General features: G+C 37.3%; 1 protein-coding gene across 4 annotated transcripts in view; it reads right to left on the bottom strand.

The window, feature by feature from the left end:
• Positions 1 to 11,623: 11,623 nt before the first annotated feature.
• The window catches only part of LOC149179728 (putative alpha-amylase 2), a 368,705-nt gene continuing 366,144 nt past the window's right edge, over positions 11,624 to 14,184 (bottom strand). For all 4 annotated transcript variants that reach the window (XM_089415779.1, XM_089415777.1, XM_089415778.1 and 1 more), the window contains 2 exons: positions 12,561 to 12,659; positions 11,624 to 12,206 (listed from right to left, as the gene is read on the bottom strand). In XM_089415779.1, coding sequence (XP_089271905.1) covers positions 12,009 to 12,206; positions 12,561 to 12,659 — 297 coding nt within the window. In that variant the 3' untranslated portion in view covers positions 11,624 to 12,008. The remainder of the gene's footprint in view (positions 12,207 to 12,560; positions 12,660 to 14,184) is intronic.

The raw sequence follows: 14,184 nt of genomic DNA on the forward strand, positions 1-14,184 counted from the left end.
TCAGAGGGCTTACACAGAGGGTTTCAGGCTAATGCAGAGGCCAGGAGGGCCTACGCAGAGCCTCAAATTGTGCTGGAGAGGGTTTCGTGGGGCAGACTTTTAGAATATCTATTTCCGAATAAAGAGGCATTACTGCTAGATTATTTTCTCTGTCGGGTGAGCTAGTTTGGCACTTAGTTGTACTCAGAAAGACTACATAATAATATAACCCTTAAAATTGCTGCATCGGTTTTCCCAAGTTGGGTTTTTTCAGAGACATTTGTCAAAAAATTGTTGGCATTATGACACAGGTTTGGCGCTATGACATAGGTGTTGTCCTTGAAGGCAACTCACTCAAATCATAGATCACAGTTCAGGCTCTCAGAATGAAGGAAAAAGAGATATACGCAGTTTCCTCTTAACTAAGGCGCGTATACACGCAGGTTAAATGATCAAAAGGTGCGTATACGTATGCACGCACTTTCATGCAAACAAAAGCCCGTACATGGGAAAACTTATTTTTGGTCCATGGTATTTAGTCCTTGGTATTTGTACCTATGGTTTGGGACCATGGTATCTCATCTGAAGTGTTGAACCCAGGCATTTGGTCCAAGGTATTGATTCTTTATGGTTTTGGACCATGGTATTCTGTAAGGCCTAAGAATATAAAAGGGGAAGGAGATCATTAGGCAAAGGCATCGACTCAAGCATTGAATATATTATGAAGAGCTAGATCTGGAATACTGGTCATTGGGTTATGGTGCATAGCTGGATCTGAATCAAGGAGGAACCTGAGCGCAAGAAGAAGGATAAGTACTATTGATGGGTCAAGATCTTAAGGCTTGAATAGTAGTATCTTTGTGTGATTTTGATCTATTATTTTTGGCGCATGACTTGATCTATAAATTTGATAATCTGGGTATAACTGATGTCTGAATAAGTGAAAAGGATAAATTATCTTTTATAGATCTGTATGCAGGTTCAACGAAGCAAAGGCGCGTATACACACTGGTTATGTAATTCAAAATAGCGTATATGCAGGTTGGCCTTAATACATCAACGTATGCATGCAGGTTCTGCATATTGAAGTAGCGTATGTCTCATGAAATATGTTTTAGCTACTTCTGTTTATTGTTGCAATGTTTTGGGTTCAGAATTGGTTCTGGTTACTGTCACTATATTCTGGTTATAGCTTTCTGAGAAGTGATTGGTTGATTCAGTATTGGTTTGTACAAAGGAGATTGGTTGATGCAGATATAATTGATGTTTGATTGGATCCAGTCTGAAAATTTATGAAACGTGGTCCCTGGAAGAAAAGAGAAGGTTGTAGCCTTTTGTAGGTCAGCACCTACGTACTAGTACCTCAGCTAGTACAAGAGCTAAGGGGGTTGTAGCTCCCTTCCAGGAGAAGCTGCAGAACGAGAGAAGATTGTAGCCTTCTGCAGGTAGCAGCCTGCGCACTGGTATAAGACTGCACCAGTACAGAAACATTGTAAAAAGAAGTTTCTAATTAAAAGAAGATAGAGATGAATTGCAGCAGGTGGTTTTCACCCACATTAGGTTTCCACCTTATATCTTGTGTTCTTATGTGTGACTGCCTGTTCTGTTTTACTGTTCCTGGTTATTGTTTATATGGTTTGATGCATAGATTAATGATCAACATCTGAAGAATAATTTAAATTACACGTCTGCTGGTTATACGCTGGTTTCCTTAACTATAGTTGCGTACATACGCGGATTTCACTAATTGAAGTAGCGTATATCAATCTGGTTGTGAAATGAAAAATAATTGACCTGATAATACTAATTCACCCCCCCTCTCAGTATTATTTCCAACAATTGGTATCAAAGCAGGTCCTTCAGAAGAAGCTTGATCGCTTGAAGGAAGATCTATCATCATGAGCAACTACGAAAAGGAGGCATCTATCAGGCCACCAATCTTTGATGGAAGCAACTTCGTCTATTGGAAGGTAAGAATCACAACCTATCTTCAATCTCTTGGTATAGAAGTTTGGGATATCGTGGAAACATGATACACATTTCCATCAGCAACTCCTATAGATACGGCTGGTAAGAAGCAGTATGAAACAAATGCAAAGGTTGTCAATACTCTATTAGGGAGTTTATCTCAATCAGAATTCGTCAAGGTTATGCAACTCAAAACCGCAAAAGAAATATGGGACAAGATTGTTATGAGCTATGAAGGAGATGATCAGGTAAAACGTGCAAAACTACAAACTCTCAAAATCCAATATGAAAATCTCAGAATGCACAATGATGAAAGTGTGGCTAATTATTTCTTACGTATAGATGAGATTGTTAATCGTATGAAAAACTTGGGTGAAGAGATAAAATAATTTACTTTGGTTGAAAAGGTTCTAAGATCTTTGTCTTCTAAGTTTGAATCAAAAGTTTCGGCCATAGAAGAAAAGCAGAATCTACAGAGCATTACCATGTCACAGCTGCACGGAATCCTAACTGCTTTCGAAATGAGAAAAGGGGGACCATCAGACATGAGAGAATCTGCATTCAAAGCCTCAGGAAAAGGAGAATACAATGAGTCAGGACATATGTCAGAAGGAGAGGAAGAATCAAACTTTGTCAAGAACCTTCAACGAGGTTCTGGAAGATTCAGAGGTAAGCTACCTTTTAAATGCTTTGCTTGTGGAAGAGTCGGTCACTATGCAGCCAAGTGTCCTCATAAAGATAAGCTTGACAAAGGTAAGGAACCAGTTAGATGGAACAAAAAATAGAATGTAAGTAAGAAGAGCTATTATACACATGAAGACAGTGATGGATTTTCAAATAGTGATGAAGATGAACAAGGTAATGATTATAGACTTTTGATGGCTTTTGAAGATGATGATTTCTTGGATGCTATAGATGAAGAAGGTATTTATGAAGAAATTTCTAAACTTAAAATTTGTTTAGAAGAAAAGAATATGATTATAGATACTCTGACATTCCAACTTGCTGAAAGGGAAAAACAAAATGAAAAGTTAGAATGTGAAATTGTGGGACTTAGAAAAGATATTGAGAAAACAAAAGCTCTTAATCTTAGATTTGCTAAAGGATTTGAAACTTTAGATGAGATTATCAAAGTGCAGTGTTCTCCTCTAATCAAGACAGGTCTTGGGTATACTGAAGAAGCATCTCAAGCACAGAAGCCATCTACCTCCAAAAGTTATCTTGAAGCAGCAAGGAGAAGTGAACATGTTGACAATCGACAGCAAAGGCACAATGCAAATCACCAGGTAAATCAGGGACAATTTACTTCAAGAATGAACAGAGATCACCAAGTAAATCGAGGGCAATCTACTTCAAGGATGAACAGAAGCTACAACCAACCGCAGGTAAATCATTCTCAATTTTCCTCAAGAACGAATGGCTATGGAAATTACAATCACCTGGACGGAAGGTTTGATAATCGTAGGAATTTCTTCAATGGCCAATGTTTCTCTTGTCATAACTTTGGACACAAAGCAGCTCAATGTGTTGCCTACAAGACCATCATGACCAGAGAAGCACGAAATCAAGGGAGTGTGACTGGAATCATGAAAAGAACCTACAATAACTTTTCTGCTCTTGAAAATGAAATAGAATGTTTTATTTGTAACAACTTTGGTCATGAAGATTCTGAATGCAGGAGTAGGTTTCGGCAAACAAATCAGAAGGAGCAAGCTTCATTGAGTCCCAAAACATGGAGGAAGAAAGAACCACAACCAGAAAGATGTGGTATAGCCTTATATGCGGAAGGATAGGAAAATCAGTGGTACATCAACAATGGTTGCTCAAAACATATGATAGGTGATAAAGAAAAACTTCAGTCATATAGTGCCTTTGAAAAGGAAAGGAAGGTCTCATTTGGAAATGACACCCCTGCATTCATAAAAGGTAAAGGTTCTGTTATTTTGAAAGAAAAAGTCAAAGCTGGAAATGTTATGTATGTTGATGGCTTAAAACATAATCTATTGAGTGTCAGTCAAATGTGTGATCAAGGAAATGAGGTAATATTTTGATCAAATGGATGTATTGTTCGTGAACTTGATACAGGAGAAACAATGATCAAAGGCATAAGAACTCCAAATAATTTATACATACTCAAGGGAGGACAACAACAATGCTATCTAAGCAAGAATGATGAACATTGGCTATGGCACAGAAGATTGGGGCATCTAAGCTTCTCTCAGATAAGGAAAGCATGCAAATATCAGGCGGTTCGTGATCTCCCTGACATCAGAATTCTAGACAATACAATATGCAAATCATGTCAGTTTGGTAAGCAAACCAGAATGAATTTCCCTGAGAAGGAACGATCAACTAGTAGGCCACTTGAACTTGTCCATACTGATGTATGTGGTCCATCTAGGAAGAGGTCACCTCGAGGAGAAGAATACTTCATATTGTTCATTGACGACTTTTCAAGGATGTGTTGGATAGGACTTCTGAAGCATAAAGACGAAGCTTTTGAAAAGTTCAAAGCATTCAAAGCCTTGGTTGAAAACGAATCAGATCACAGAATCAAATGCCTCAGGTCTGATCGAGGAGGGGAATTTACCTCGGATGAATTTTTTGATTTTTGTGAAGAACATGGAATAAGAAGGGAATTCTCTACTGCAAGGACTCCTCAGCAAAATGGAGTAGTGGAAAGGATGAACATAACGGTTCAACAAATGGCTCGTGCTATGCTTGATGAGTTTGGAACTCCCGCAACCTTTTGGGGAGAAGCTGCATTTGCTGCAGTTACTATTCTCAATAAGACAAACGTCCAGGGAAACAACACTCAAATTCCTCATGAACTTTGGTATGGTAAGACTCCTACGGTAAAATACTTCAAAATTTTTGGAAGCAAATGTTACATCAAAAGGACTGATGAAAACCTTGGCAAGTTTGAACCTAGATCAGATGAAGGCATTCTCTTTGGTTACTCTCCCCACATCAAAGGATATAAGTGTTACAATAAAAGACTTGGAAAAATTGTTAAAAGTATTGATGTAGTGATTGATGAAGAAGGAAATATTCCTAAGCAGGTAAAATCCGAAGAATTCGAAGATGATGAAGACTATCCTTCAACATCAAATTAGACTTGTGATGAAGAAGAAACCCCTGAGGCACCAGAAGAACAGATAAGGGTAGAAGAAAAGACTCCATCGAGGTACGTTCAGAAGAATCATCCAGAAACTCAAATTTTGGGATAGAAAGAGGCATGTGTACAAACAAGAAGAACTATTTCAGAAGCTTCAAGCTATTTAGCATTGCTCTCCTCCACTGAACCACAAAATGTAAGTGAAGCATGCAAAGATGAATGCTGGGTCAAGGCCATGAATGAAGAACTTGAGCAGATTGAAAAAAATAACACTTGGGAGTTGGTTCCTAGAACAAATGATAAGAATGCCATAGGGGCAAAATGGATATTCAAAAATAAGTTGAATGAAAATGGAGATGTTATTAGAAACAAGGCCAGACTTATTTGTAAAGGATATGCTCAACAAGAAGGTATAGACTTTGAAGAAACTTTTGCACCAGTTGCTAGACTTGAAGCCATAAGAATGTTCCTTGCTCTTTCTAGCTTTCAGAAGTTCAAAGTATTTCAAATGGATGTGAAATCTGCTTTTTTAAATGGAGATTTGGAAGAAGTGTATATTGAGCAACCAGATGGATTCATCCTTGGAAATGATCCAAAACTTGTATGCAAACTTAAGAAGACACTCTATGGTCTTAAATAGGCCCCAAGGGCTTGGTATTATCGTCTGGACAAATACCTCCATCAACAAGGTTTTTCAAAAGGATCAGCCGATAGCAATCTATATGTAAAAATTGATAATGATAAATTGCTAATACTTGTCGTGTATGTTGATGATATCATCTTTGGTAGCAATGAAGAAGCCATGAGTCAAAACTTTGCTTTGGTGATGCAGAAAGAATTTGAAATGTCCTTGCTTGGTGAGCTGACATATTTTCTTGGTTTACAAGTCCAACAAAATAAAGACGGTATCTTTTTGTCACAAACCAAGTACCTTAAGGAGATCTTGAAGAAATATGGCATGGAAGATTCGAAACCAGTATGTACCCCTATGGTAACAGGATGCAGCCTCAGCGCAAATGATGATTCAGCAACAGTACATCAACCAACCTATAGATCCATGATTGGTAGTCTGCTCTATCTGACAGGTACCCAACCAGACATCATGCATGCAATGGGAATAATTGGAAGATTCCAAGAAAATCCGAAAGAAGCACACCTTCAGGCGGTTAAAAGAATTTTCAAATATCTTCAAGGGACACAAAACTATGGCTTATGGTATCCTAGAGATACAGATCTCACACTTCATGCATATACAGATGCAGAATGGGCAGGAAGTGTGGATGACAGAAAAAGCACTAGTGATGGTGCATTCTTTATGGGTTCCAGATTAGTATCTTGGTTCAGCAAGAAACAAAGTTCAATTGCTTTATCTACAGTTGAAGCGGAATATGCGGCTGCTGCATCTTGTTGCACACAACTCCTTTGGAAGATGCAAATTTTGCAAGATTTTCAAATTACTTGTACTCCACCTATCTCCATTTTATGTGATAATACAAGTGCAATAAGTATTTCAAAAAATCCAGTCATGCATTCAAAGACCAAGCACATACCTATCAAATATCATTTTCTCCAAGAACAAGTGCTTGAACAAAAAGTCAAATTGGAGTATGTTCTCTCCAAGGAACAGGTTGCTGATATACTCACCAAACCACTGCCCAGGGAAACTTTTGAATATCTCAGACAGAAGCTAGGAGTAGTTGATGCATCATCTTGCTGTTGAAACTTGTCTGTTTCAGAGAAAAGTGGTTGTATGTGAGTTTAATGAGGATTCGTGTACATACCCCTGTTTATGTGAATACAGTCGTGTATATGTTGGTTTGAAGACAAACAGTGGGCCAGGCTGAGGATGAAAAGAGTCTGATATGGGTATGACAGAGACCATCTGACATAGGTTCAGGGGGAGCATATACTTCTAATAATGCATTATTGGCATTATCTTAAAAGATCTTGGTCCAATTTCAAAGCTGTTTTTGTTTCAAGTGGAACAGGTGCAAAGTGAGATCATGGTTACCGGTCTGAATGATGATTGACAAATGCTACTAGTTGTTGATGACTATTATAGTCTTATCTTAAATATTTAGTCTCTATGTCATGTATTTCTTTTATTATCAAGGTCATGTAACGGCCTATGTTGGTTTCCCCACTATGCCTGGGATGGATGATGTAATGTTCTTGTTTTATCATGTGTAAATTTTTGGTGTATCTCCACTTGGTTGGGAGGATGAGTCAATATTGATATATCTCCACTTGGTTGGGAGATAGATGTATGTATGAGTCTTTGGTGATAGGAAGGTCATTTATGATGTATAAAGTCATGTTTCTTCTTGCAGACCTTGCCTATAGTCAGGGGAGCATGGACATCACAACAACGCAGAGATTTCAGCATGTACTCAGGGGGAGCATAACCCTTTGCCCTTGATGACAAAGGGGGAGAATGACTATGAGTGACTTGGGGTTGCCATCAAGTCCAAAGGGGGAGATTGTTGGCATTATGATACAGGTTTGGCGCTATGACACAGGTGTTGTCCTTGATGGCAACTCACTCAAATGACAGATCACAGTTCAGGCTCTCAGAATGAAGGAAAAAGAGATATACACAGTTTCCTCTTAACCAAGGCGCGTATACACGCGGGTTAAATGATTAAAAGACGCATATACGTATGCACGCACTTTCATGCAAAGAAAAGCGCGTATGTGTGGGAAAACTTATTTTTGGTCCATGGTATTTAATTTTTGGTATTTGGACCTATGGTTTTTTACCATGGTATCTCGTTTGAAGTGTTGAACTCAGGTATTTGGTCCAAGGTATTGATTTTTTATGGTTTTGGACCATGGTATTGTGCAAGGCCTAAGAATATAAAAGGGGAAGGAGATCATTAGGCAAAGGTATCGACTCAAGCATTGAATATCTTATGAAGAGCTAGATCTGGAATACTGGTCATTGGGTTATGGTGCATAGCTGGATCTGAATCAAGGAGGAACCTGAGCGCAAGAAGAAGGATAAGTACTATTGATGGGTCAAGATCTTAAGGCTTGAATAGTAGTATCTTTGTGTGATTTTGATCTGTTATTTTTGGCGCATGACTTGATCTATAAATCTGATAATCTGGGTATAACTGATGTTTGAATAAGTGAAAAGGATAAATTATCTTTTATAGATCTGTACGCAGGTTCAATGAAGCAAAGACGCGTATACACGCTGGTTATGTAATTCAAAATAACGTATACGCAGGTTGGCCTTAATACATCAACATATGCACGCAGGTTCTGCGTATTGAAGTAGCGTATGTCTCATGAAATATGTTTTAGCTACTTTTGTTTATTGTTGCAGTGTTCTGGGTTCAGGATTGGTTCTGGTTACTGTCACTGTATTCTGGTTACAACTTTCTGAAAAGTGATTGGTTGATTCAGTATTGGTTTGTACAAAGAAGATTGGTTGATGCAGATATAATTGATGTTATTCATGGATCCAGTTTGAAAATTTATGAAACGTGGTCCCTGGAAGAAAAGAGAAGGTTGTAGCCTTCTGTAGGTCAGCACCTATGTACTAGTACCTCAGCTAGTACAAGAGCTAAGGGGGTTGTAGCTCCCTTCCAAGAGAAGCTAGAGAACGAGAGAAGGTTGTAGCCTTCTGCAAGTAGCAGCTTGCGTACTGATATAACACTGCACCCGTACAGAAACATTGTAAAAAGAAGTTTCTAATTAAAAGAAGATAGAGACGAATTGCAGCAGGTGGTTTTCCACCTTATATCTTGTGTTCTTATGTGTTCTTATGTGTTCTATTTTACTATTCCTGGTTATTGTTTATATGGTTTGATGCACAGATTAATGATCAACATCTGAAGAATAATTTAAATTACAAGTCTGGTGGTTATACGATGGTTTCCTTAACTGTAGTTGCGTACATACGCGGTTTTCACTAACTGAAGTAGCGTATACAAATCTAGTTGTGAAATGAAAAATAATTGACCTGATAATACTGATTCACCCCCCCCAGTATTATTTCCAACAAAAATAACGGTGTCACTTGTGTGTCTGTCTATTTCTTTCAGCTGTTGATCTGTAGATGGTTGACGCTATATTGTGTTTATTTCAGCGTTTATATGGTTAAATAAATTGTTAGTAATTAAACAAATAGGAAAAATAAACCAGAGAATACAGATAAAATTTCTAACGGTAATACTTAGAAATTTCAACACCATCAATAGACTTTGCCAAGACTCCAACTATCCATCAACAAACTTTGCCAGGGCGTCAACTATTATTTGAATCATGAACTTGATCGAAAGTTTCTACGTCCATAGCAACATTGTGATTATAACTTTTTCTCATTTGCTGTGTTTGAACAATGAACCTCGTGATTTCACATTCGATCCACTCCATAAATCAATCCACAAGCCTACAATACGACCAAGTTGGTGATTCCACGCCATTATCTCATCACCATGAGTATTGTATTAACATAATTCATAAATTTTCATTGAGATATTTGGCCAAACATCAGGCATGCAATTGTGAATTTCATCTTATATTCACATACATTGCCCATACTGAACTAGTGCTAAAAACTAATCTTTGATACCAATTCGTGAAGTACATGGATGCGTTACATTATCATTAAGGAAATTCATACAAAGTTCCTTTAATTAATTAGCTATTAGGCTAAATTCAAACTCTCACAACGAGATAAACATAATTCATATGCACATGGAAATGGAGTTGTCTATAATGCGACTTTTTGGAGATTCCGGTGACGGAATCCGGCAGAAGAAATTGAGGTTAAATCTTGATTTGTTGCAGTTAAAATGGTTTTTTAACTGCATATTTGGATTCAGCACCCTCGAAAACCCCTGGGACGCTTTCATTGTGCAGAAACTAGCTATCAAACTTGCGATTCCAATAAATTCCTGCCGGATTTCGACTGGAAAAACCGGCCGGAAAAGCTTTCAAAAAGTCGCGTTATAGACTATTTCCATGGAAATAGCATTGGAAAGGAAATGCCGTTGAATATTTTTAATTCATTACTTACCCATTATCAAAACATAATATAAACATTAAGCATACAGCACATAGTTGATTATGAATACTTGTCTTTTTCAAGTGAAATCTACCAAATTGGTTGTTGGTAAGTGATTCACACCTAGTTGTGCTTACAACCAGGTATGCCAACAATCACTCGGGACACTCGGGACTGTTATGGAAGCACAACCATTTCTTTAACTAAGTCTTGGCACACTTGTACAAATATACGTACATACATCTTGTTAGCTCTCCTAAGTCACACAGCTAACAAGATCTTGCCCACAGTTCTCCCCAGAGATTTGGAATATGGAATTTTTCAATCTCTATCATTGCTGGTTGAACTATCTTGTATTTTCCCGTTTGAATATTATTGGAAGAGCGTTAACACTATATCCTTTTCTTAGTTGAAATGCGTCTATAATCTGATAGCATAGCTAGTTTTCTGCATAGTCATGGTTGCTTTTTATAGCTTTGAATGCTCTTGGGATCAGAGATGTCCTCTGCACAGTGCATGCTGAGCTCTTGGCGTGGATCACGAATCCTCATGTTGTCAATGGTCACCCTAGCTCATGCATTATTTTAGAACGTACCTCAAAATGGAGAATGATCTCACTTCTATGCCAACTTAAATTGAACTTCTTTTTCGGCTAAAGATTTACCCTGGTTAGCTTCAAGTTCACTCTTATCAACCAAGGCAGATCATCACAAATTCCAGATTTTAGAGTATACATTGGCTCTGTCAGTGGGGACTTACAAAAGGGGAGCATTTTATCTTTAGATGTCCTACCTACTTTAATTATCGGTGGACATTATTGTCTTTGCAGGAATCTGGGTGGCTCTGTTTGAGCCTCATTAATATGTTATGAGGATCAAATCTCTATAGTTCTCTTTATTCTTGACTTGACTCAACAGAGAACAATTATTTTTTAATAAGACACTAACAATGGGGAATCCAGGAATTTCTCATTGCAAATATTTTCAAATTCAAATACGCAGGTGATCCTGGGAGGAAAAGGCCCCAAGAGTTTCATCACAAGAGCTCTAACTCAGATGAAGAACTTCAAAGCATCACATTTCTGTGGATAAACGTTAGGATTGGAGGTGTTTATTCTGGTTAATTTTGTTGGAAAACCAGTGTTACTTACGGTTCTCATTTGCTGTTTATCAATTTTCAATTTTTATTACGTTTATCTTTGTATCGCACCCGACAGTGATGTTTAGCAAAATCCTTTGATCTTTTGTAATATTTGTATGTTTTGGTGATCCCGTCAACATTTTATGGTTATTTGTGGATTTTAGTAAAATATCATTTTATTTTGTTTTGGCCATGTGTCTTTGTGCTTTGCAATTATGATCTAAAAAATTACAAATGGAGAAAGAAGAATTTCCAAAAGTGCATCCATGTCTACCTTGATATCACCAAATAGTACGAAATTTCATAAAGATGAATCTATGTCACCTAGGGCTCGGGAACAGTAAAGTTTGCAAAACAACATATGTGTAGAAAATGACACTTTAAAGGTTTCAGGACACAGATCAAGTAGAAACATAGACAGCTACGTAGAGAATGTATTGAACAGATAAACATGATTCTCTGATCTTTATCCATCCAGGATAGTAAATTTCAACATCGGATGCTCTCATAACATATGCCTCTACAGACCATAAAATTGGTCAAGGGATATCTGGCATAGATGAGCTTCACAGATCCCAAGCCTTATGGCACAACCTGTAAGGTGTTGGGATGCATGTAACTTATGCATGGAGAATATCCCTTGCCATAAAATTGAGCAGAAAATTCTACATCTGAAACACACCATATAATATCTCTATGATGCGGATGCATCTCATTTCCACAGTTGGAAACGGACATTATTCACACCATGATACTAGTACCTAGCCAATACAAATACATGGAAAATCAATGTTCCATGTGCCAGACTGCATAGCTACGACCGCAAGTAGCTAGCTTCCACTCTTTGCCATTTGGACACCATGATCCAACTCCAATCTTCATGCAAACCTTTTCTCCAATAATTGCAGCATAAACACTGGAATTGGCCTCTAAAATCCTGATTGCAGAACGGCTGTGCAAATCTTGTGTTCTTCGAATGTTCATCTGTGCAAAGTTCCATTGTCAGCATTATTGATTAAATCACAGACATGATTTAGACAGCAGGATGCTGCAGACAGAAATCAAATCCAAACCAGTAAAGATTGACTGCAACATGCTTACGAAACAAATTAAACATCTGAGTAATGCACACATGCTTTTACTGCATACCGAAAAAAATGAATCATAATGACACAATTGCATTGCTCTTATCCAAACCTATTTTCATTTTATAAGTATGTCAAAACATCAACAAATTATATCCTAGCCATGAGATTTGAGAGACATTTTTAGCATCACTCAGCAACACATCAATCAAATTTTCAAGAGTTTGGTAATATGAGAGGATTTATTTCTTACCAGCTTTATAATCTGGTCTTGTATTGAGCTTCCCCAATCAAAAAAATGGTCATAGAAGACTGTTGGTATTCCAGGGTGTGTCAAGATGTAAGCATAGCCCTTTGAATGAAATGACTCAAACATGTCAGAATAAGAGAAGTATAGAATCGTAAATCAACAAAAGCAAAGTTGAAAATGTATCACAAAAAAAATATGAACACAAGCATGCTTTTGAAAATTGAAATTGAAAGTGTTGTGTGTACATATAAATAACAGCACACGGGAAGATGTATTGATTGAAAAGTAGATATTTCCATGGTTGTTGATACCTTCAGGCTTTCATTACATTCAAGAACATCAACGACATTTAATATCAGATTGAAGAACTATGTGCCAATATTATTTCCATTCATTACCCTGAAGAAACATTCAAGCCAATGCAAATTGCTAAAATCTAAACCTAAAATTGTCCATGCCAAAAATTATTTTAATCAATAACCACTTCATCTTCTCAAAATTTTACAATAATTTCAATCATGTGGAAACAATATGTTTATTGGATCAGATATATGAACCTCATACCACTTGTTGGAGCAATTAGGTTTTTAATGGACTGAAACACAAAGAATGTTCTATTATCAAATAGAATTGCAGATTTATGCAGAGGAATTAAAGATTTATTTGACAAGACACATTAATATGCAGGAAATGTGTTGTTAACTTGTTAGGCGCAATTTAAATCACAACAACAACATTCACACATTCAGACAGGCTTTTCCTGGACACAACGGTGTACCCTTTCAAATATGTAATTAAGAACAATAAAAAATGGAGATAGATACACTATCACAACATATACAAATGATTATACTACAAGAACAACACCAATTACCCTTAATTATCTCAGAGAAGTGTGCTCTATCATCACTCTTAATCTCTTTGAGTGCCCCTATTTATAGGACTTCAGACATTTATCTCACTGTTGAAAAATCTATTGGGCAATAGTTAAGATGATTTCTCTTTCTATGATAACTGCTTGTGATGTCCTTTTACCTTTTCTTACTTTATTAGCTTCTTCACTTATTATTATGTTCGAATATCATCAAACAACTACCAAAACAAGAAGAACAATAGTATACACGAACAAAGAATGTAGGGGGCAAGCCAGAGCCAAAACCTCTCCACTTGAGAGGAAAACCTGCAAAATCTCTTCTCTTCTTATAGATTCTTCAATTGACGAATTCCAAGACCTCTAGACCAAGACCAAGTCCAACCTTTCTGAATGATGTGCTTCCCTTGTCCAAGTCAAACCCAGTCAAATCTCTTCCAACAGCACAACTTCAATCCCTAGCTTCAGAATTTTGGCCTCTACTATAGGTCTGAAATTTTCGGCCCCCTGCAACTGCTATTGCATCCACATGTGTGAGGAAATAATAGTGCTAAACAAGAAAAATACACATATGACTTCGCTTGCCTTGCTTCCTTGTCTAGGGCTAGTAGGTGACCTAGTAGACTCTTCTTCTAGCAGATTTGATCCTCTTCCAATAGATAGAGAATTTCAACCTTGAAGCAGCAAACCCTAGCTTCTCTTCTTCGCACGTGTGAGAGAGAATTAGCCCAAAAACAATGTTTCTTTGTCCTCTTA

Source organism: Pinus tabuliformis, chromosome 3_2 (assembly GCF_031772625.1).
Source record: "Pinus tabuliformis cultivar Carrire ecotype Pingquan chromosome 3_2, CPIR1, whole genome shotgun sequence".
NCBI lineage: Eukaryota > Viridiplantae > Streptophyta > Pinopsida > Pinales > Pinaceae > Pinus > Pinus tabuliformis.